At 39.5% G+C, this 25,311-nt stretch overlaps 1 protein-coding gene across 3 annotated transcripts in view; it reads left to right on the top strand.

The window, feature by feature from the left end:
- The first annotated feature begins 301 nt into the window (after positions 1 to 301).
- epha3 (eph receptor A3) overlaps positions 302 to 25,311 on the top strand; it is a 102,065-nt gene continuing 77,055 nt past the window's right edge. For all 3 annotated transcript variants that reach the window (XM_072397256.1, XM_072397257.1, XM_072397258.1), the window contains exons 1-3: positions 302 to 504; positions 9,120 to 9,184; positions 19,053 to 19,713. In XM_072397256.1, the coding sequence (XP_072253357.1) occupies positions 411 to 504; positions 9,120 to 9,184; positions 19,053 to 19,713 (820 nt within the window). In that variant the 5' untranslated portion in view covers positions 302 to 410. The remainder of the gene's footprint in view (positions 505 to 9,119; positions 9,185 to 19,052; positions 19,714 to 25,311) is intronic.

A 25,311-nucleotide genomic window follows, 5' to 3' on the forward strand; every position in this document is an offset into this window, starting at 1 on the left:
ACAAAATATGGTGAATGTGGTTGAATTATTAGTACAATAAAGCATAACAAGAACATGTGCTTCAATAATGTTGTTCCAACATAAACTTTTAATATTTTCCTGCTCTTCCTTTTGCCGTTTCATAATACCTTTGGGAATGACTTGGGCTGTGAATTATGGTCAGTTCGCGAGTCAGATAAAAAATACATAATACAATACATAAAAACACCCCACGTGGTACGAGTTCCAGGCTGACCTGTGATGAACTTGAGCGCCGTGTTTTGCTATCTGTCAGACTCTGTAGGACCCAGCGGAAAACTGCTCAAACCGGAGGGAGACGGAGCAAGAGAGAGGGAGAAAGCTGAGTGGAGAGAAGACGTTCCCAGACCAGTCAGTGGCTTCATGGAGTTATGTACCTCTGATCCGCCGCCATGGATTGCAATCCGCGATCACTCCTTTTCATTTTACACCTTTTAATGTCCAGCGTTATCCCTGCCTTCCCTATCATCTACCCCCCTAATGAAGGTAAGCGAACTATCAGGCTGCGGACGCTTGCGTTTAAGAGTGTGCGCTTGCTAACGTGTATATGTGCGTGTGTGTGTTTGTGTGAATGGTGCGCTATGGCACCCGCCGTGGCGTGCCGTGCGCCCGCCGCTGAGTTATTGTTCAAATTACTGCGTTAACAATAACAGGACGATTCAAAACGCGTTAATGTGACTATGTGGCAGTACAGAGACGCGACATTAGACTGCTGGCAAATATAAGTTGATATTCAACTTGAAGGTGGACCCCAACAGGGCAGACATGGTAGCCTAATTTCGGACAGTCTCGCTAATAAGGGTTGATAGTTGTTTAATTCGGGATGAATGAACTACGCGATGCCAAGATAGCTCCTAAAGCGCCCATGGAGAGTTATTACGGAGATGTTTAGGGAACTCCGGTCTCTGCTTCTATGACCGATTAGTGTCTCGTTGTCCGTTGTACCCGAGAGTCCATTTGGGTAGACGCCCCAGTTACTGGGTGACTACAGCTAAACTCGATGTAAAGGCAATAAATGAGGATGAGCACAGTTGCGGAGTGCGTAAAAGACGCAAATGGATATAGTTTTGACCCGAAAAAAATAACACTTGTATTGTTGACTTCTGTGGAGATGTTGAGCTGACAATACCGAGAAGTTGTGCAATGACAGCTAATTTAGGATCATATTTATATCTGACCTTAAATCAAACGAGTTCAAATACACTCTTCGTGTTTACGGTGCAAGCTTCGGTGACTTATTAGACAGTATAGGCTTTTCATTGGAGCACGGCAGGCGGGTCCAGTTTCGGCAAAGCCATTTCTTCAACCCTGTCAAACTGTCTTTCAAACTCGAGAAAGACATAAGAATGATGCTAAAAATATCCAATTACATAGAATGAGGTATTATTAGGTTTCTAAAGTTGTGAAATGCTATATTTTACACGTTTAAAACATGAATCATGTTAAAGCGCTTAACAGCGGGGACAACTAAGGGAAAAGAAGCATGGTGAAGATGCTCGAACCGAAAACCTTCAAGTCTCCACAAAAGACGGAAAGAAAAAGGAAAAAAGAACCAGTGGAAGTGGTGGATTACGTGGATATCGATATAGATCACGTCGCATTGGTTTAGGATCCCGTCGATTAGGGTAATCCATCTAAAAATGCATAGAGAATAAAATCTACATAGTATGTATGAGCATACATACACACAGAAACGCACACACACCGACACAAAGGTCTCAGTTTAGGACAGCTTTGTTAACCCTCAAGGGATTGAATATATGTGAGTGAGCCTTTATTAGACATAATATGCTATATTATTAAAAGAGGAAGACGCAAGACATATTCCTCGTCTTTTCTGCCGTTTATGCTAGACGGTATGACTGACGTTGCAGTTTGGAAAGTTTATGACAGTTGGAGGCCGTCTCATAAACAAATCACCAGTCATAGTTTACTGAGACTTCCCAAACAGAAGGTTCAACAGAACATACAGTTAAAGGATGATGCGGTTACCAAAACCTGGTTCATTTTCATCTCTGAAGTTAAACTGGTTTCCCTCAGACGTTAATTCCTCAGAAACAGAAGTTTATCCTGAATCTCAAAATGTTTGTGATGTTTCATTTCAATATTGCGTTTTTAAAAAGCCGTCAGAAGTGTTCTCAATTTCTTTTTTTTTTCTACAGCAAAAAAACCCCAAAAACCTCTGGAGTCAGGCGAATAGCCCTGCTTAGCTGGAAATGCAGTGCAAGAGACCAATAGATTTAATTTATGGTACTTGACCTGACGGCATGAGTCGGGAAAATGTGTTGCGTGACAAAACGGAATAAAAACTCACTGAGTCACACAGGCCTGCTCTAAATCGGTCTCTCAGTTTTCCTGTGAAACTTTGTTGAATAGCTAACGGCCATGATTAAAATATCTTATTTAAATTTAGGGCGGTTAGATATAAAATGGACGTCAGATGGGTAAACACTGAAAAACAGACAAGACTATACAAAGTAGTGCAACCAATAAATAAATAACTTTGTTGAAAAGTGAAAAAGAGTGTGTGTTTGAAAGCTCATGTTAGAGAGAGAAACTCAAGCGTGTGTTTGGGAGTTAGAGAAAAGACAGACTCTCTCTCTCTCACACACTCACACACACACAGGGAGAAAGACATCAAATCACTCGTTAGGGAACTGGGATGGGAACAGTGTGAAGTGTCAGAATAAAGAGCAAATCTGATGATTAAACAACCTTTTCATCGCATACATTTACCAGAGAGTGTCAGTATCGAGCTACCCCGTATCTGTAGGATATTGTACAGCAATTCATAGAGTTCTGTATCACAAGTTCAGTGTGGATCTGCAAGAGGACACAACGCAGTCTGAACTATAGAGCATAGCCTCTGTAGACATTACACGTTGAGCAGTGCGGATCCATTTGAGTCGCCCATCATGACTTTTAGATTTGGCTGCTGACCGAACAATCAAAAACAAGTAATGAATCATGTCATAATTTCAACTGTTGACCTATGTAGTGGAGTCTCAACGAAGCAAACAAAAACAACATAAAGTGACTCTGAGTCTACAAATGACTGTTGCAGACACAAATAAGTAGAACGACATTGTTAAAGGACTTAATTTATTTGAAAAGTTCTCACTCGGTTACTCCCTCGGAAGGATTTAAGACTGTATTTATTTATTTATTTGATTTCGGACATGGAAGTTGGTGGTGGTCAATATGCAACCCAGCGCGCAGCAAATGACTGACCCTGAAAGTCTGTCAGTATAGTTTGGAAAGTAACGGTCATATGAGGAACTCGGATAAATTCGTTGCAGATATAGTTATGGGGCGTTTTTTTATTTTTTTAACTTTTTTTTTAATGCCCCAATGCCTCTTTTTAAATGTAAAGATAAACATTTTCACAAACTAAGATCAGCTTTAATTATATGATGGGAAAGTTATTTTATTTGCAGCCCTGTTAAAAGCCTTTAGAAAACAAAAATAGATGTTTTGTTCTAGAGAATTTCGTTTTGTGTTCCACCTCGTCATCGTGACTCGACTTTTTTTTCCCACACGCCATTACTTTGTGGCTTCATTATATCGTTAGGATCTGTACAAACGTTTAAAAGAACAGAGCGATATCATTAAGTGGGGCAGATCCATTTATACTTTAGCAGGGGAAATCTATAAGTTTGGACAGTCTTAATGGAGGCAAAATATATTGAGTTTTGAGCTGGTACAGCTTGTCCTATCAGGTGGCGTAAACGTCGGTCCGCAGCGGGACGTCAGGAGGCCTCTGGTATTTTTAGCCGGTCGGCCCCGAGAGCGCGGTGCAGCAGTCCCGCTGGGGCAGATGAGCGTCTGTGAGCTATGGTACCTTTCAGAGGTGCTGGAAATATGTGCGCACACAAATTATTCCTAGTTTCTGTACAAGCAGGCAACTATACGTCTTTATTTATATGGGCGTGCTGACCGAACTCTCAGCTGAATGATGAAGACTGGCATCCCCCGATGTAACAACGAGTGTTCAAGGCGTCAGAAAAAAGGTTAAAGGACATTTATGCATATTTTGCAAGGATATGTATGATGTGCAGGACAGGAGTATGCTTTTATTGGTGATCAAGTGTCTGTGTGTAGGTGCAGGCAATGCATTTAAGGCTTTAAGTGTAAAAGAAAGAAATAAACAAAGGAAGAAAGAAAGAAAGAAAACGGGGGCAGAGGAGCTGGGCAAGCAGCAGCAACATCAGACAGAGCGACTCTGCTCTTGAATAATTCATAATGGGAGGTGAACACTTCACCCTTTAACACAGACACAAGTCGCCTTGCTCTGCCTGCACTGCGGCCTGCCAGCCCTCACATGCACAGTACCATGTTGCCAAGACAAAGAGCCATCCACCTTCTTAGATTGGAGATTCTACTCTCTTCTATTCTATTCTATTTTCAGTATCTGATCAAGTCCCGTGTTGGCACTAGAACTGCATTTGTCTGTTTCCACTCAACCAACATCTTGATTGTGTCTGTGGCTGAGTTTCCATGTTCATCAGCTGCGAGTCTGTTGGTGGAAGCAAGGGACTATCAAATTAAAATGTGTGCTGGAGAATCTTCAAGGCCGTAAATTATAATAACAGAGACATCAAAATAAGTACCCTCCGTGCATGTCTTTGCTCCAGTTATTCAGCTTACACTTCACCAAGTGATACTAGATATATGATTATACAGCATGTATAATCATCATATATCTAGTGTCACTGACGACTTACATTCGTCAGGTGTCAGTTTACGTGTGTGGGTTTTAAATGGTGGTCTCGGTTTGCTTTATATATTGATTCACCTGTTTCTACCTCTGGCGTTTTGGTCCTTCTCAGACAGGCTGGCTGAGTTTGCTATTAATACTCCCGTTTAGAGGCACTCCCTGATGGGGCAGGGGCTATATGCTTGGCTGACGCTAGCTTGCTAACTGACTATGAGTGTGTGTGTGAGTGTGAGAGAGAGGGAGCGAAGACTGTCGGCAAATGTTTGTATGCCTTTTTGTGCTTGCTTGAGTGCGTGCACGCAGAAATAAGCACATGTTTTGATGAGCATCTGAAAGAGTATGCATACAGTAGATGTGGAATTGAGCCAGTACATGTGTATAACAGTTGCTGTTAACATTTGAACATGTCATATGTGCGCATCACTGTTGTACACCTTTGTCCTTCTCCTGTGTCTCTGTATTCAGTGTGTTTACTTTCATCGCTTCTTGCTTGAAGATGCATCCTCTGATGGGATTTTGTGTTTATGCGTGTGATTCTGTGTGCATGTGTGAGCGCAGTTTCCCAGCCAAGTGCAGCTGGAGGGGCCTCTTCCCTCCTGCGATATGAGAGCTGTCTAATTTTCTGCTCTCAAATTCCTTCGCTCAGCTCAATTTGAGTGGTGGGCTCGGCTCGTTGAGAAATGCAAATTGGAAGCAATGGGCCTGGATGCTGAGCTGCTATTATCTGACATGAACAGATAGCTTCATTAGATGCTAATAGTAATGTGTCTACTGCCACTCATCTGGATGAGTTTTGTAGCATGGCTACAGATCAGGTGAGCCTCCATATGATAGCTATACAAGTCTAGAATTAGATAACAAGTCCCTCTGTTTCTCTGCTCTAATTTGGGCTATTTTTATGCTACAGCTGATATCTATCAGTTATGCCAGAAGAAAATTATGATTACCATCTCAAACTTGACTTTCATGTGAAGCAACAATTAACTCTTAAAGTGGCTGGATCACATCTCTCTGCAAATCTGACTCCGGTTGTGTGTTCAGGGGCAAATTTTATTTCACCAAAATAGTGTTTTGTGCCACAGCAGCCCTTAACAACCCACAAATATTTTTTTTGTCTTGAGAACTGGAGCTTTGAACAGGAGAACGCAGGGCGAATGTATTCGTCATATTCTCCCAGTGAATGGAGTTACAGCTGCAGGGCCTGACTGCATTGTTGCTTCACTTTGCTGGGTATGTGCGCACTCGCTTGGTAAAGGATCCATGTATGTGCGCACTTGTGCATGTTTATTGGGGCGCACTCTGCAGGATGAGATAAAATGGGTTGAGTCTGTTTCATTGGAACAGAGGACTTTTTCAGTGATTGTTTGTCCTTTTTCAGTGATTGTTTGTCCTTTTTCTTTCATGCAGGTTGAATAATCCACATTTGTGTAAATCCACCTGAGTGTTTTGCTAACTGACAAAATGAATATAAAAAATTGAACATATGCTCAGTTAGCACTGACACCTCAAAGGAAGAAAGTTTCTTTTAACTTTGGACTGAGGCCTTTCTGTACAGGGTTTGCATTTATTTCCTATGTCTGTTTTCTCTGGGTCCTTTGTCTTGCTCCCTAAAACATGCATGTTAGGCTAACTGGTGATTCTAATTTGATTGTAGGTATGAGTGAGAGCATGCTGGGCTGTTTGGCACGTCTGTCTTTGTTTTGTCCCTGTTATGGACTGGTGGCCTGTCACGAGTGTGCCCAAACTCTCATTCGGTGTCAGCTGGGATAAACTTCAGCATAGGTTGAACATGATAAAAATCCAGTTTAGAAAATTAATGAATGCCTAAATGAAAATATATTCCAAAAGATATGTCTTCTTGGCCACATTTGTATTGAATCGGTGCTAGACAGCGGTCAGCACTCTTTCAAATTCGGTCATTCGTGAGACTTTGTGACATATGGGCCAAGCAGCCTCGACCAGGGACACCAGCAGTGACTTTTCACCATCTAAATAACTCAAACTTGTAAGTTTTCGTCCCAGTTAAGTAAACTTTATATGCTGGCTTTTACATTGTGTTGCAACATTCTTTGACCGAGAAAATGTCGTGACAAAGTAAACACGTTTCCGATACAAAATGTATGTGTTTTAAAATTCCACAATATAGACTGATTCAAACCACAGTGGAATTTTTCAGATTTGACTTATTTTAGATTGTGAAAAATTTGCTCGTCTGATGCCCTGGCTGGAGCAACAGTTAGCTCGGCTGACCCATCTCAAACCCTCTCTGCCTCTCCAAACTGAAAATTAGCCTGCAGGCAAGACATTACCGAACCACAAGTACCCAGCACAACCTTAAAAAATAGAGCGCTTGCTCTGTTTTCATGCAAACTGTTTTACGTTCACCCTGCTGTAAGAACCCGTACTGTCCTAAGTTCTCTATTGGAAATAACTTTAAGAAAAAAAATAAAAAACCTTGACAGAGAAATAATCAAGGTAATGAATTCTGCAATGCATCTCATTTTGGCCGTTAAAAATTTAAATACTAAAAGGACGTATAAACATCTGATATTTGTGCAACAATGCAGAATGTGGTTGGGAACTATTTGTGACAATTTGTCTGCTGAGGAGAGACATCCGTGAAGCATAAAGACGCCCTCACATTCTTCATTCCATTCCATAACCCACTCTGACAGTTGTATTCAATGGCCATTATTCACTCCACAGGCATGTATATACACTAAGAATATAAAATGCTTCTGTTTGTTTTTAAAGTTTCAAGAAGATGCTGCACATTGTGTTAGACACGGTTTGGTCAACATATATATCAGTATACAGTCACCTGCTTTTTGTACGATTTAATGCAATAGAAGTATTTTCTCCAGTACTTCACAGCACCAGAAGTGTGATGCACTGGCATATCTGTGACTTTAGTTAAATAAAGTTCACTACAGCAAACGCTTTTTGCAAAGTCTCAGCTTGCATTTTAATGCCGTTAAGCTTCTTGTCTTATTCATCCTCTGTCATATTTCCTCTATTAGACATGGATTTCTCTTCGCTGCAGCTTGATGTCTGTTTGAAAAAAAAAAAAAAAACCCTAGCAGCACACACGCGCAAAGACTTGTATTTACATTCATTATAAATGGATTTATATTTTGGTTTCAGTGTGGAAAATTGAATTTCTGACCACCTCTGAAACTGGTGATTGCATTTGAATTTAGATTTGAAGCAGTTTTGCTTTACCTGGTTACAATCCAATCACCATGAATGAGCATTTAGCTAGGTAGAAAAGGGCTTAGATGGGTCAAAAGCAAGGGTCTTTGAAAATAAACACGTACAGTGTTTTTTTTTAAACATTTGCTTTACTTTAGTTTCTTTTCAGGATGTCTGCCAGAAACAACTAAGAATCCTATTTTCTGTGTTAGCATAAGCTATATGCAGCCTGTGTGCAATTTTCCAGCTATTTTAAAACGGTTTCTCACTCAACACAAAACCCACCAACACCCACTGACATTTGTTTTTTATCTACAGTGGAATAGGGAATATTCATTTAGGTTGAAAGACTGAAAACATAAATTATTTATTGGCTTCAGCTCCATATTGATGGAAAGAAGACATCTGGGTTGACATGCTAATATTCACTTAGTGCTGCTGTAGGGAATACTACAGTGAGCACATCATCAACTAAGTTTTATAAGTTCGTAAACCAAAGCATCTTACAAAGAAGCTCAACAACTGACAGGAGTACCAACCTGTGGATAAAAAGACATAAAATAATTGTATTTATCTTGTTTGTGCATAACTAGCATTCAGCTCGCTCTCAATCTTGCCATGTGGGGAAGGTTTGTGCAGTCTAATCAAGGACAGCAAAACATTTTTGCTTAGAAAATAACCTTACCAAATATTTCTGTCCACCATAGTGTGTGGGACAGATGGACATTATCTATTCATGTTGTAGTCATATGCATTGCTGTTCCTATGATCAAGTTGGAACTCTGTGTTTTGAAAATAGATTGACTGCAAACTGTATTGTGGACATCTTGGAAATGTGAGGACTTTTTAAATCATAGCTCTTGAAAGGACAGCTGTAATTAAGACTTGAGACTTAAGAATATGGGCAACAGGAAAGGTGATGGTGTGGTTAGATGCTTAGTTGGTTAAGGTAAGGGATAGAGAAATTTTGATGACTGTTCTCATAAAGTTAGCCATGTGAACACAAGTGTGCAAGTGTATTCGTGTGTGTTGTAAATGTGTGTGTGTGTGTGACAGCTGAGTAAATAGTCATGATCAGTGCTTGAGGTTAGAGACTTTTCCTATGGGATTAAATAAAGGCTAATTTGGGCTAACAAGAATGAGATACTCATACGATGTTTGTTTTTTTGCTCTCTTTTTCTTCACACCACAGTTAATCTGTTAGACTCCAAAGCAAGCCAAGGGGAGTTGGGATGGATTTCCTACCCATCACATGGGGTGAGTATCTTCTGTCTCTATACTTTCACCATTGCCATAATATGTTTATTTTTATGAGACTGATACACTAACAATGACGTGTTAGTGTGTATGGGTTTCAGCCATGAAATCAGGATTTTGAGACTCAAGTTCTCCTTTTGTCATGTTGAACTACCAAGTCAAGTGCAGATTAACCCATGTTTTTGTCATGTTATGTTATTGCAGTTGAAGGATTTTAGGTTATTGACCAAAATCCCCCACGTAAGACTATAGGTAAACACCCATCTGTCAGGAAATCATAAGCACTCATACAACAGAATATTGCTGCTGTTGCATGTGAACTTGTGAGTCCCACTGTTGATATTCCACTTTTTAAATCATGAACAATATGCAATACCTAACTGTGTCTATCAGACTTTTGAATTTGAGAAAAAAATAGGCAAACCATGGGCTGCAGGGTGGTGTGGTGGTTAGCACCATGGACTGGTGCCTTTCTGTGTGGAGTTTGCATGTTCTCTCCGTGAATGGGTGGGTTGTCCCCGGGTACTCCGGCTGCCTCCCACCGTCCACAAACATGCATTTTGAGTTAATTGGTGACTCTAAATTGTGTCTAGGAGTGAGTGTGATCGTGCATGGTTGTTCGTCTCATTTGCTCCTGTATGGCCCTGTGACGGATTGGCGACCTGTCTAGGGTGTACCCTACCTCTCGTCCAATGACAGCTGGGATAGGCTCCAGCTCCACCATGACCCTGAATTGGATTAAGCGAGTATAGAAAATGATTGGATGGATAGGCAGACCATTTTCAATTTGAGTTGTATGGCAAATATGAACTGATATTAACTAACCAAGACTCACACTTACTTTTTCCCACTTAACAAACAAATCAGTGCATATTTCAGTAAAAAAAATGCCTCTTTTGCAAGTTTAAACATAAAACTTAAAGATGGCAATAGAATAGAATTAATATTCATTAATCACCAAATGAAAGTCAAATCAAGAACTGTAAATGTATGCAAATTAACCCATATTAAAGTACAACTTGCAGGGTGAGATCATAAGCTTCTCAAGTGTAGCAACATATAGGCAAAAACATGCCCTCAATAACATTTAAACATGTTTTAGTTCAGTTGTTTTGTACATACCATAATGGGGCTCTGGAATGAGTTTAATAAACAAGGTTAACATATTACTTCTTGTCAAACTCATTTTAGAACTCTCTTATACTATGTCACTGCTGGGCTGTCTAAATATTTTGTAAGGTATGAATAGATGTGGTTTCTCCCAAAAATGTTTTTCTACTAGCATGTTTCTTGATTACAAGTCAACTTGTTGATTGCAGATTAAGCTACATAATCTTTTCATATTTGTACATAGGATTTAAGAGAAAACAAATACACAAAATAGTAGTTCCAAAGCACATGATACATTTTTTTCTTAGAGATATCAATTGACTATATCCTTATCCATGTGTGCTGTCTTCCCTAAATACCATATGTGAGTGTGAGTCATTAATGCATTAAAGTACGACATACCTGAGATCTTCACTCATTCTGCCATTGAATACTCCTTTTGCAAACATTTGAAATGCTTTTTGCCCCTAAATTCCACCATAACTTCTTTAATATACATGAGATTCATACAGATTTCACAAAACCAAGCAGAAATGTTGCAGCAACGCTCCATATTTTGAAGAAAAAAAAAAAAAGGAAAGAAAGAAAATTTGAAAAAAATTTGCTGCAGCCTCATCTATCAGTCTCTCTTTGCTACCAAAACCCTCTGGTGGGCTCTTGTTCAGTGTTTATTTGTCTAACTTGTTAGACTCCTGTGCCTCCGGGCTGGCCCGCTCTTTCTCTTTCTTTCTGTCTTGTTCACAACACATTCACACACACACACACGTCCCTGTTTTTCCTTTATTAAGTGTTAGAATTACTCCTTGGCAGTGGCTTAAGGTAATCCAGTCATTTGTTCCATGGAGCTGCCAAACCTCATTTCCCTCGTCCGTATACAGCGCCGGCCCCGTCAGAAGAACACACTGAGCTTCTTCATGAGGCTGAACCACAATGAAAAAAAAATACCCAAAGGAAAAACTGCAGGCATTTTAAAATGCATTTAGTCCAAAGACGATTGCAGGCTACACAACAATTGCGTGATAAATTGAAGGATGAGACTGATGTGCTGACTAAAGTTATTCACGTATGAGCGACTGAGAAAATGTGCACTGATACTGGGTACTTGATCCAGCACTGGACATTGGAATGTGTGACAGAGACTATGCAGTTTTATTAGTCATCAATGTCTGTTTTATTTCAAGTTTTTTTTTTTTTTTTTGTTGCTTTGAACTATAGTTTTGGCAAAAGGGGTCTGGTTATCTAGTTCATAAAATGCAACGGGGACAGGAGCCAATGTCATTCTTAAGTGAGTACAAAAGGAGTAGAAGAAGGCAGTGGGGGAAGGATCAAAAAGATGAAGAGAAAGGATGAAGACAAAGAGAAGAAGAAAGCAAGAGAAGATGAGAGCAAGGAGGACAGGAAAGAGTGTCAGGGAGACATACACAAAGATATTGCTGATGATCAAGTCCTCAAGGTGAATCATCTGTAATTACTCACGTCATCCACTGACTGTGCTCCGATAAGCAGCGTGCCCTGGGAGACCACTGCTCACAAATGATTTCTCATAATGTGGCAGTGGCACTGAGCCCTTTCTGTCTCTCTCAAACACACACACACACACACACAGACAAACACTCCTTCACATTGATGGAGAATCCTCAGCTATTGGCCTATCGAGACACAACGTGCTCCGGTCAGAACAAATTAAGAGCTTAGCCTCCCCAGGATGCTCGCTCCGGAGCTGCCGAATGGACTGATGGGTGTGCGTCTGTGTGTTTGAGTGCGTGTGATCCAGATATACTGTTATCTGTCTGGGAGGCAGGCTGATTGCTTTGCAGTGTCCAGGGGGCTTAGCCCATCACTAAAGACTGTTAAAGATTACATTCTCGCATGCTTTGAAAGCATTCTTCAGCAACAAACCAACACCCCAGACACTGGCTGTGCATGCAGAATAGAATTAATGGGTACATACAAAGTAAAGTCAGTTCTTTGTAGCGACAGGGGATAAAACATTGCTGTCTTTGCCTGGAACTTTGCATACTGCTAATCTTTGAAATCTTGATTTTTGCTTCAAGTAACACCTAAACTGGACACTGGACTGATTTTTTAAATTTGAGGACGGGAAGTAGTTTACAATTTTTGCTACAAAATAAATTGTGTCCTTTCACATGTACTGTATCTTTGAAAGACTTTATTATCCAGAGGGGTAGCTTTTGAGAGGAAAAATGTCCATGTGATGATGCAGGTGCTTTGGCAGAGCATTCACAGGGAGCAATTAGGCATGCTGATCCTGTTTGTACGGATCCTACTTTTCCTTGCTCACCTGTGTCATGCTTTCCACTCTGTAGTCAACATTTTAAATACATCCAAACACAGCTAGTTAAGATTGTTTGGCAGCAACTGTAATTAAAGAAACGTCAGAAGGGTTTTTCTGCAATACTCAGCATGCTGTAAAAAATACTGCAATTTCTGCAGTGTACTTTCTGCATTGTATCCTGTCTCCTGTGTGCTCTACCCGGATACCACTACAGCTTATTTAATGATGAGAATGAATCTTACACAAGGCCTTTTCTGAACTTGTTCACAAGCCTTTTTATTTTATCAACTTCTAACTAAGAGCTGTGCATTGACAGTTATTCTGCCGCATTAAGGGACATACTAGCTGCTTCAAGAGTAAATGGCGACCGGTATATATACCGGTTCTATAGTGCGGGGTTATGTAGTAATATGGACCCCACAAGGAGATTGAACAATTGAACAATTTGCACGTTCGCAAGTTTACACTTAAAATAGTTGTTTTTCACTTCCTTCTCTCTTCTCACATACCACTTAACTAAGCATTGAAAGTAGGTGATGGTAAGCCAACGTACTGACCAAGTGTCATTATGTGACAAGATGGGTGAAGCAACAAAATGTACTCACAAAACAATGTGCATTAGCTGTGTTTGTCCACACGTCTTAAACACAGTGGTGTCACAATTTATGGTTGAACTTCATTAGATGGCAGCATATGTGTGGGCTGTTGGTTTTTGTAAGTGAGTGACATGTGGTGTTACTGTAACAGAGGTGCATGTATATTAGACTATGTAAACACTAACCATGCATATATTTATAACCCTTACCACACATTTATTAACGGCTGACCCGAACCATGTTAAATAATTTTAGTCCTATGTACTTTTAACTTGTACGTCGAACCATTCATAGGTGAGAGCCACAAAGACAAGTTAAAGCACTGTTGAAAACATTTTGTTTAATGGTTCTCCATCCTGATTTCTTGTACACGAATCAGCAGTCTAGCAGCATCTTCCACCCCCCGCCTCTCAATAAGTGACAAAATCAATATTATGTAATATTGTGTTGTCATGCATCATGATGTCAAGATGATCAAAGTCATCATGCAGTGACACATGGTAGTTAAATGCCATTGTGTAGTGAGAACGCTGGTGGACACTGAACGTACAGTATATGCTATCATGTAAACTATGACCTGTTTCGATAAAAGGTAATGGAAAATAGTGATGATGCAATTTCTCAGGTTTTATCATGCAAGGGAAATGTTATGCATCGTGGATCAAATAAGCTGTTGCACCTTCTGTTACCTCTCTTTCTTTACCTCTCCCTTCTCCTGTGTCTAGTTGAGTTACCCAAAGGCTTCTAAAGCCTCTTTATGTGCTACATCCCATCAGCAAAATCACCCTGACTTTCCCACAAGCACATGAAAAAGCCCGTCCATAAGTGAGGATTAGCGGGTAGGAGAAAAAAGATGAAGTGATCCAGCATAATAATATGTTCAAAATCGTGTGAAAGGCACTTGCAAGATATGTATCCAAATTGTATATTAAAGTCTCAACAAATGTTAAAAAAAAAACCCAACAACATACAGTTTAACAATATTCTATGAAAAAATAACTTGTTCTTACCAGGGTAATAAACACAAGATAACATATTAAAAATTTTTTGTAGAAATAATGAACATAGCTGATAATCTGGACTTGGGAAGCTTAAGGGAATATTAGCTTACTCATCTCATGTACTGTTTGAATATGCTTTCTCTTTGTTTTAATTGTAATTCCTAAATGATTGCGAATCAGCTTTGCTTATTCTATAACTAAAGAAATCCAGGACTATGTTTTAATTAAAATTAAATTACTAATAACGATGATAATCAGTGCAAATTAAATACATGTTTTACATGATTCCCTAGTTAAACTAATTCACAGAGGCATATTGTCTGCAACTTTGTGAAGGAGGTGGATTCTGGTGAGATTGGTGAGATCACAATAACGTGATACTCTATCTTGCAAGGCTTCACAAAATAAATTAATCAATAATAAATAAATAAATAAGATGTAACTACATTTAACAATAGTGTCTCCTTTTCACTTGCTGGTTCTATGTGTAACTCTTGGTTTATCTGATTGTTTGAAGTTTGCACGTAACTTTGCTAGATATACATTTTCTTCAATCCCCTGATATTTATTTTTTGTGAAGCATCTGCCCTTTTCCAAACATTTTCCATGGAGGACTTCCTGGATGGTTGTGTGAATCAAACTCTCTGCCATGTCCCGTTAACTGAACTAGTGACACCGTTTGTGACCTCCCAAATAAGTCCTTAGAGCCTGAACTTTGCCTTTGATGATGGATCCCAGCTGCATGGATGACTCATACTCTCCTCAAGCCCGAACTCACTATAAGACCATCTTTCATCAGGCCGTCCTCAAACTTTAAAGAACACATTGTTATGTCTCTATTAATACAATCATCAAGTATTAGATAAACACATTGGAAGATGGGTTGTCAAGACAGGCAAAGAACAGAAAGACTGTAATTCTGGACTAATTTGTGAGCGTTCTAATTTAACAATATAAAACATAAAATACAAAAATAACTATTGTTAAGCTCTACAAAGAAGATGATCGATCTTTCTTCCTAAAACTCAATCAGTCTCAGTTTCATCTAAGTGCATTGTCACTCTATACTGATCTATATACTGGTTCACTGACTACCAGTGACCTGAACGTCTTTGAAGTAGGTGAACTAGTGTGCTGACTTTGTGACTCTGCCTATTGCCATAGTTATGTCTTGAGCAGCTCGAGTTACGATACTTCATTTTACTGTCTCTTTAGCTGCCTCACCTACAGCACGGATCAGAGAAACTAGGAGCGGTATCACACCCACGTGTGCTTCAGCTGTGACCATCAAGGGTCAGGGTCAGGGGTCACAAGGAGTCCCAGTGTTGTTGTATATCAATTAGAGTGCTGGGGGGGGTATGCTCAGTGGAGAAAACAATGGTGTGGTCCTTACTTTAGACCTTTATTCATCCTGGTTGGCATACAGTTTCATACATTCTTTGGGGCAGTTGCCCCAGTTAGTGACAAACCTCTATCTATTGCAGAAGTGAGAAATATTTACACGGTGAATGTTGGTGAAGAATCCTTCAACAATTCAGCTCATGCTAGTGCTCTGATGTATTGCCTGTGGTTAGCAGTTTGTTTCTCGTGGTTAATGAGAATAATGCTTATTGTGATACATCTGCACAGAACCCCAGTGTCATGCTAATGCACATCTGGCTCTGGAGATAGATAATGACATTAAAACTCTCTATTTATGTTCTGCTATTCTTCTTGTCTGATGGACAAAAAGAGTAGCTTTCTTATGGACAAAGAAAGTAACTTTAATAAACTTACAAAAAGATGTGCTTCAAGGTTGGGGAGATGTAATATTTGGAGACAGTGATGGGTGGGAGGGATTATCTCTCTTATTTACTTTGGCAGAAACGTGCTCAAGTTGAGTCTTTCCCTTTGGACAAGGATTTAGCAGACTTAACACAAATAGAGGGACACATAGATTGATTTTAAACCCTCTCTGCATTTGTGTTTGGCAAAGTTCAAACTTCTTTAGAGATGATTTATTGTAAAAGCTTTCTGCCATCAGTCACATTTTATATAGGGCGATATGCTCATTCACAACAAAATGAATTGGAGAAAAAAACAAAAACTGCAGTCTTGGAATGCTGAATGGTGAACATGCTGCCATTGGACACTTTTGTAGCAAGAATAACCTTGTGAGACCGAGAAGATGTGAGACTGCACCTGTAAAATAACAACAATATCTGAATTGAATTTGGCAACTAACCCATTCAAAGAAGTCACCATATGCAGCAGTAAGCCGCTCCTGTCACTCTCATCAAATTTGACATGTTTACTGAACTCCTGACCAACTGCAGGTACACATAGGTGACTCGCCCTCGATCTTCTACACAGGGTCAAAGCAGCAACCTTTTGCCTTGAATATCATCTTCGGGAAGAGAAAGAAGTCATGGAGAACTAAATCTGATAAAAAAGGCTGATAATGAGCAGTAGTGCTCTTAACAGCAGCCTGTACAGCATGCTGTTTGTGATTTTTATTGTCATAATGGCATGCTGTTTGGATCGTTTCACCAAATATATTCCCTAAGGGCACCTCAGGATATTACAGTGTAACTCAGCTTTGACAGTCTTACTCTGTAGCCTGAATCGCAAGGACAACCATTTAAAAATCAATGAAAATGACAAGCATGCTCCCAACCAACTGCGCCTTCCTCACTTTTGGAGATTCAACAGAAGGTTGTTATTTGGTTTTCAGGTTGTAGCTGTTGAACCGAAATTAAAGTTGATTCTTGTTTTCTGAGCAAGTTTGAGGCTCAAGATGAAATAGCAACTATGCACCACTAAGTGGTCTAAGTGGGACATCCAGGGAGTGTTCCAAGTATGGCACCGGAAGTATGGAGGGGGAAGCAGCCAAATTAAAATTACAAATTGATTAAACTTTTTAAAGAGGCATCTGGTTTCTTTAAACTATGAAAGAAAATAAGTTTACATTCTCGTAAGTAGCTTGTCTTATCAAACACACTCTCGACAGAGTCACTAATCAAAGTGGCAAATCTTGTCCTCCCTTTCCTTTCTGTTGGGTTAGTCTGTCAGCAAATCTTTTTGCATGTCATCACATAATTTTATACTCATATTTAAAGTTAAGCTTTTAAACTTGTGAATGCAGAGTGGCTGAAATGTTAAGTTTAACTCTATACTTAGCCCAAATAAAACTCCCCAGTCATTTCCCTGTTACTGTTGGGGCTATGGGGAACTGTGACTGCTCTCTGATGAATGAGGTGATGCCAAGAAAAAAAAAAGAAGCATGACAGTGGAGACTAAACATCAATGGAATTTCTCCCCCAAGTTTTCATTTCACTTATCTCTCCCTGTTCGTCCTTTAACTCCCTTTTTTCTAGCTCTGTCTCTTGTATTTTCTCTAGTTTTTTCGTGTCCTCTCAGGAGTGTTTCATTTACTTTACTGTGAGATGAAAAAGGAGTGGCTGTTCCTCAGCCGGAGAGTTCTTTCAGCACCACATACTCATAGATATGTGTTCTGCTCATACATTGACACTCACATGCAGGCACACATGCAGGCCCCAACGCAAAGCCAGTGCTTTCTCAGCTCATCATCAATATCTGTGCTTGAGAGAAGCTAACTGCTGTGTTTTCTTGTCCTGACACTTAAAACGCTTAACATTAGCTTTATGTGAGGGTTTATATTTGAATCTGTGTGTGGTTAAGCATTAATGCTTGTGTGAAAGAATTGACCCTTTAGTTTCCAGTCACAAAGAAAGTCTTTCCCTTTATATCTGTCTGCCTCCGACAGCACTGCTCATTCAGGCACGCATCCATTTTTAGCTCTATAGAAAGAGAAAGATAGACAAATCATCCCTTCACACATTTACATCCATTCTGTCATTTTAACCACTATGAGCCCACTGTTTCAGGTGTTTGTCCATTCGTCTTCGCTGTGGTTCGGTCTCGATTTTGCCCGGACAGCAAAGCCGAAGCGCATGATCAATGAGTCTTCCCGCTGTGCTGAAATCAAAAGGAATGACCCCACTCTCTTTTTCTCCTCTCCCCTCTCTTTGCTTTCTCCCAGTGGAGGGAAAATGTAAGATAGACACGAACGTTCCTGGTATACACTCACATCTGTCTATACGTCGTAGCTTCTTTTGTTTCATAGTGGATTCAGCACGTTTCCTTTTCAGTAGAAGTAGTTCTGTGATGCAAATAACCAAGACTGCAGCTTGAAAGTCCTCACTTTTAGAAAAAAAAAAAAAATTAGTATAAGGGTGGAAAAAAACACTGAGATTTGGTTAATACTTAACATTAATTAAAAAGCTTCACATAGATTTAGAATTGTTGAAATGGGAAATCACACATCGTGGGTTTTCTCAGAGATATTTTCATAACATAACAAAAAATTGGCTCTGGCAGCAAATTTGCTTTTAATTAATTTGAGTAATTTACAACAGATCTGGTAGTGTGATTTTTCACCCTTAAGTGTTTATTAGATGCTTAGTATTCAGCAAGACTGAATCTGGATCTAAATAATTAATTTCAAAATGCTTACAGGGTAGCAATAACTTTATTTTTCCCTCTGCTATCTCCCCCTCCTTCCCTTTTATTTGTCTGTTTCCAATTCTAAATCCCTGATTTTCTGTCTTGAACTTTTCTTGAATCTCTTCACTCTTTTTACTCTCTCTTTGCTTCTTTCCTCTTCCTTTTACTTTCAATTTCATGTCTTCACTTTATATTTTCTCATCACTTTCTATACTTCACCTGTCTTTATTACTGCTTCTTTTAAATCTGTTTCTATTCCCACTCTGTTTGGTACTATCTGGGTCTCTTTCTGGCCTGTTTCTCCTCCTCGTTTCTCTCTGTTTCTCCTTTCGACCTCTCCTTCTCTTCATCTTTTCCAGTGGGAGGAGATCAGTGGAGTGGATGAGCACTACACTCCCATCAGGACCTTCCAGGTCTGCAATGTGATGGAGTACAGCCAAAACAACTGGCTTCGCACCAACTGGATCCCTCGCCAGTCAGCTCAGAAGATCTATGTGGAGCTGAAGTTCACCCTGAGGGACTGTAACTCCATCCCATTGGTCCTCGGCACCTGCAAGGAGACCTTCAATCTTCTCTACATGGAAACAGACGATGACCAGGGAAGCCATTTCAGAGAGCATCAGTTTCTCAAGATCGACACCATCGCCGCTGATGAGAGCTTTACCCAAACTGACCTTGGAGATCGCATCCTCAAACTCAACACTGAAGTGCGCGAGGTGGGCCCCATGACCAAAAAGGGCTTCTATCTTGCGTTCCAGGACGTGGGTGCCTGTGTAGCTTTGGTTTCAGTGAGGGTTTACTTTAAAAAGTGCCCATACACTGTGAGGAATCTGGCCTCCTTCCCTGATACAGTGCCTGTGGACTCCCAGTCACTGGTGGAGGTCAAAGGCTCGTGTGTCAACCACTCCAAAGAAGAGGAACCTCCACGAATGTACTGTAGCACGGAGGGGGAGTGGCTTGTGCCAATCGGGAAGTGTCTGTGTAACCCAGGATACGAGGAGAGAAGCAGCACCTGCCAAAGTAAGACACTTTTTTTTCCACTCTTAGTTTGTCATCCATTATTTCTGCAGGTTGTCTTCATTTCTTTTATCTCATGTCTCCTCTCTATCTATCCTGTTTTGGAACCTGTGGCCTAAACAAATCAAAAGTTTTTCAAGGCTGCAAAAGTACACTGTTTGATGTAAAGACTCCCACACTTCATGTCTGTCAGCTCAGAAGCTTTAATGTCAAACACTCGGTCTTTTTGAGCATGTATGTGTGTCCCTGTGTGTGCATTCTGTATATGAGACTGTCAAACAAACCCAAGAATCTTAAGGTGTCTTTGGATATGTTGTATAGTTCTACTTGCACATTTGAGTGATATATATTCCAGTTCCCTCAGCGATAGGGTGCAGCATACATTGGTTCAATAGTAATCTTCCCCTTGACACATCATTAGATTTGGGATGATCCTAACCAGAGCTGCAAAGAAGGGTCTGATATCGCAGAAGAAAGGACTGCGCTGGAGTGGTTGGTGAATAATGAAATAGTTGCTGTGATGGATGTGAGTGCTGGTGAAAGAGTAGGTAGTTATTTGAGATGGTTGCAAAAGTCTTTGCATTTTATTTTCTAATCATTATAACTGCTCCTCTTGTCTCTTAAATGATCATCACACATGTTCTGGACTGAGCTTTGTTATTTTGAGAGAGAATGAAACTGGCTCGATTTTCTGAGAAACACAGCATACCTGAGAATCTGTCTTTGACGGCAGTGGGAAATTGCTCAGTAGTTACTTTCCTTTGATTACCCGTGCATACTTTGCTCATCATTTCCATCGAGTAAAAACTAAGTGAATGAGACCCTGTGGGACGTTTTATTATCCTGTTTTGGATCAAATGACCAGAGGGTCAAAGGTTAAATGTCAGCCCATGCCTTTCATCTAAGAATTTTAAACAGCATCTCTGTAAGTCAGTTTAAAATTCTGGGTAATATAGATTGATGGAAGTAGATAGAAGTTCTTGTTTTCATATTTGTTCTGGTTTCACAAAATAATTTAGTTAATCATTGCTGAACCAGGTGCATACCCATGTAGACAATCACTGTAACACTTATCATCTCATTTTTATTATTATTATAATTTTTTTTTTATCAGAAACAAATGTGTGTGAAACATCTTTTAGAATATATCAATGTAATATATCATATATATCTGCATGAGCTGGAATATATCTCTCTGTTGATCCTTTGAAAAAACCCACTTCCTTTTTAATGGTGTCTCTCTAAAGGCAGTTGGATTCTTACAACAATATTTAAAAATTAGCACCTTAAAAATCCTTGAAATGAAGTTTTGATCTATTTTAGCACTAGAAATTTAAACTTTACTCATTTGAACTCAATTTTCTCTTTTTCAACTGAACATTAAACTGATAAGTGTTACATAAACCTTCAGTATTTCCTTGCAACAAGAATGTTTGTATCTTTAAAGAATTCGTCCCAGTGAAGCAACCCCACAATCTTATTTTCACTTTGATCTCTATTTTATTGGAAAGTTTTGATTCGTCTGATAGATACTTGCTTCCTTTTGGCTTAACTGGTTTGTTTTTTTGTTGTCTGACCATGCAACAGAAATGGATCAGACTGAAATTCTGGCTGCAACTGCCATGAGGCTTTGTGTTCACTTTGTTGTTGAAGGTGGCTGTGTGCCACACAACTCTAATATTATTTTCTGTTCTTAGTTTCAGCAAACTCCCCTCAGGTTAAGAAGGCAGACACAGCATCTTTCTGCCACCTCACAGATTTCCCACTGTGTCTTTAAAGTTAAAACAGAGTTGAAGTTTAAAACAAAGAAGTCGCTCTTTCGCGTTCCCAGTTATTGTAGCTTGTCCCAAATGGTCCCTTGTTCATCAGCTCTTTCCTCTCCAGAGGCGTGCCCAGTGTTAATTAAAGATCAAAGGCATTTTACCAGGTCAAGCCCCTGCTGTCAGGGCCAGGGGAGGCTCTTTTTCTGGAGCTGTGGACTCCAGACAAGCCTGTCTCACTGTCCAGATGCGAGTACAATTTTAGTCTGAGCTGTCAGATGAAAGTCTTGTCTGCAAAATTTAAGCAACATTGAAAATACTGATTAGAATGATAGTTATATTTCTCCCTCACATTTTGAATTAATTAATCATAAAATGAAGTAACGCTAATAAGGTGCAAGAAAAAAAAATACAATACAGTTGCTTGGTGGCCTTTTAGTCCCTTCCTTCACATTTGAAATAAAATGAGTCGTAATTAAAGAATAGCCCGACATTATGCAGACAAATGGCAGACCCCTGCCTACCCCCTCCTACCACCCTCTGTTCACTTCCTGCCTCTCTGTGAATTGTGTGAATGTTTGGATGTATTTGACAATCTCTTATTAGTTTCAGAGTGGTCTAATGGACTCTAATAAGGTCTTATGTTACCATGGAGTGGGACAGCTGCACCAACAGGCCCCCAGACTCCCCCATGTGCAGCCGTCAGGGGCCCCATCCCGCAGTTTGCACTCCAGGCCCTTGGTGTTAACAGATAGATGGCTGAATGGGTTAGGTCACCCATACACACCGATAGCTAAAGGAGATGAAAACATATTTACAGACAACTAAAACTGATAGAAACAGATGTTTAAGTGATGGTTTTGCGAGTATTTACATGTCGCAGACCTTCAACCAGACACGTATCGGGCCCCAAAACATTTTAGGGACACTTTATCCTATAGATTGCCGATTTCTTGTGAAACTGACTGAAGATGAGCAGAGACCCATGAATTTAATGGGCATGTTTCAGCAATATCTTTTAATTCAACTATTACAGTTTGCTTTATAAGTAAAATGAACAATTATATTGTTATTAAGCTAAGACTACAGGAAGTTCATGCTGTCTGGCTGCAGCATTGAGGTTGATTTATCAACCTGTTGACAAAAAGCTTGGTTTTACCGTTGCTGCCTTTAACTGTCAACTCACTGAATATTTTATGTTTTCTTTTTCTTTTCTTCTTTTTTTAACCATGTATCTCTATTGGGCTTCCTCCAGTTGCCTAAGCATCTGTTCTTTGACTGTATGTGTGAGTCTGTAAGTTTGGGAACAGTTGTCTCTGTTTATACAGACTCAGTAGTGTGTTTAAGGGCTTTAACAGAGTACACTCTAGTATTAGATGGTCATTGTCTTGCTGTGCTGTGAATGTGTGTGTTGCATGTGCATGACTGTGTGCTTATGTGAATGGACAGAGATGTTGGAGAAAGTGAGGATGTTTTTTCAGTGGCACTTTCAAAAGAACCCATGATTTCTGTCTGGCTTGGGAAATGGGAAGGTGTGAGTGAGTTGCAGTTACATGAGGGAGTGTGCTTCTTGTGTGTTTGTGTGTGTGACTGATGACTGCAATGCTCTACAGAAAGATATGGTGGATGTTCTTGTCAAGATATGTTGGTTTTTTTTCAGCCTTATCAGAACAGGGAATGTTATCGAATTTTTCGTCAGGGACAAGCTCTTTGAATGGATGCAGAGTTTTTAGGACTGTAGCTTGTATGGTAGCATCAGTCATCACCTGGATTACTGTATGTTTTGTGAGCGGCCTTCAGCCTTTCCACACTGAATGTAAGGCCAGATCTAATCTCACTAAGTCAGTCTTTCATCTGTCATTACAACAGACTGGAGCAGGTGAACGAACTCCTATCTACCATCAGTGTGAAATTCCTGCAACCCTAATTTGATCCTAAAACAGCAAACGAATGCCTGTTTGTCAAATGTGTGAGTGTGTGTGTGTGAGTTGCAAGTGCAAGCAGCTGTTCTGTTATAGGTTGAGGAGAGACCCAGGTTTACATTCTTGCTGGATTAATCAAGACACACAATCCTGAAACTTGCCAGTGCTATAATGCTTATTACAATTATAGCGCAGAATAAATCGTCATACACAGGCATAGCCGACTGGCTTTACTTGCATGAGTCATTTAACTTTTTTTTTTGTTTTCTTTAAAATCATAACTGGAGGAAAAAGAAGAACCTGGTAAGACTCTGTAGACAAAGTTCTTTTTTTCCTCCATAACATATCATCTTTGAGACAAGCAGAAATAAAAGCATTACAGCTCTGCATGTAGCACTAACTGATGTAATCAGATATCAGACTTTATATATTTCTTGGTAAAAGTATTTACATGAAAATTGAAGTTTTATCAATACTATTTTTATTATTTTCATTGTTTGAATTCACTGAACTGAAATCTGATAACTGGATAAAAAGAGTTTAAAAAATTCTGTTTCATTTTGCAAATATAGACATCCAAATGTTTTTAAACCATTTGGATGTCTATATTTGCAAAATGAAACAGAATTTTTTAAACTCTTTTTATCCAGTTATCAGATTTCTGCTGTGGAAAGTATGTACATTTTTTTTTAACATATGTTGATCGACATCAACACATTTGCATATTTCAACCTTGAATTTAAGAAAACGGTAAAAATGCTGTCTGAGTGTAGGAGATAGACTGGGAAATTTGCATGATGACATCAACTATAAAACTCGATTCTCTAATAGTTTCTCCTACGTTTACATATGATAATTGGAAATTGCTTTTGTCCAGATTTCTTGATGAAATGTAAGAATTATTTCTCCTTTGACTGATTCATCAGTTTCAGCATTTCCAAATTAAAATGCCTTTTCTTTGTTGCTTAATCCTTTTCTCTCATCTCTGCCTCAATGCTCATCCTGATTGTCCTGGCTGCTGGTTCAAAGCCCTTCGTCCATCTCATGTCAAATGTTTTATATCACTCTTCACTCTCTAGCTTAAGTGATTTAGCTGCTGCCCTCATGCACGGAATTGCTTGGCTTTCAAGCACACGATCTGAACTCATTTTATACATCGTCCATTGACCCTGTCACGCAAGCCTCCGTCAGCTGGACCAATCAAAGACTTGGGCTTAGTCTGAACTGGTGTACCACTCATTTGAACTTTTTCCAAAAATCAAATCTCTGTTTAGCAATATGGTATATGCATACAATGAATGTGTGTCTGCCTCTATAGAAGTTGGTCAGACCGCACCAGAGCCTTCAATGCTCTGTTAGTGATGAATGTGCTTCGTGAGTTTGTTTTGGAGCCACTCTGGAGTGATCAAAAATGAGTCTGTGTCTAACGGTGTTTCTTACTGCTCTGCATAGTGTACTTTTATACATATATTGTGGGTAGACATTTTTTACAACAGAAATGTTTTATAAAATGCACATAACATTGTAAAATGTGATCAAAATAGACCTCAATGGGAACAATTATTTTACCCATGCTAATCAATGAATTAAATAAAGAAATGCTTCAGCATCACTCCAGAACTCTACATTTATGCAAACAATTTTCTTATGGTTTTCATCACCCATATTGTTTTTTGGTACTGAGTTTTTTTGTATATTTTTTTTTGCCAGACTGTTGAAGTTGAGTGCTGTGAATTCATGGAGCTGTTGGCTCTACTCTTGTCCCTTGGAAGGACTCTGTTTGTTTTTGTTGGCCATTGTATAACCACCCTGCTTTCATAAAAACATGTCAAATCTACACACACTCACAAACACTTTGAAATCCACCCGTACACACAGAACAGTGGTGCTCTCTGTCTGTCCCTTATGGATTGCATTGA

The sequence above is a fragment of the Leuresthes tenuis genome, unplaced genomic scaffold (genome assembly GCF_036924035.1).
Source record: "Leuresthes tenuis unplaced genomic scaffold, fLeuTen1.0.hap1 SCAF_12, whole genome shotgun sequence".
Taxonomy (NCBI): domain Eukaryota; kingdom Metazoa; phylum Chordata; class Actinopteri; order Atheriniformes; family Atherinopsidae; genus Leuresthes; species Leuresthes tenuis.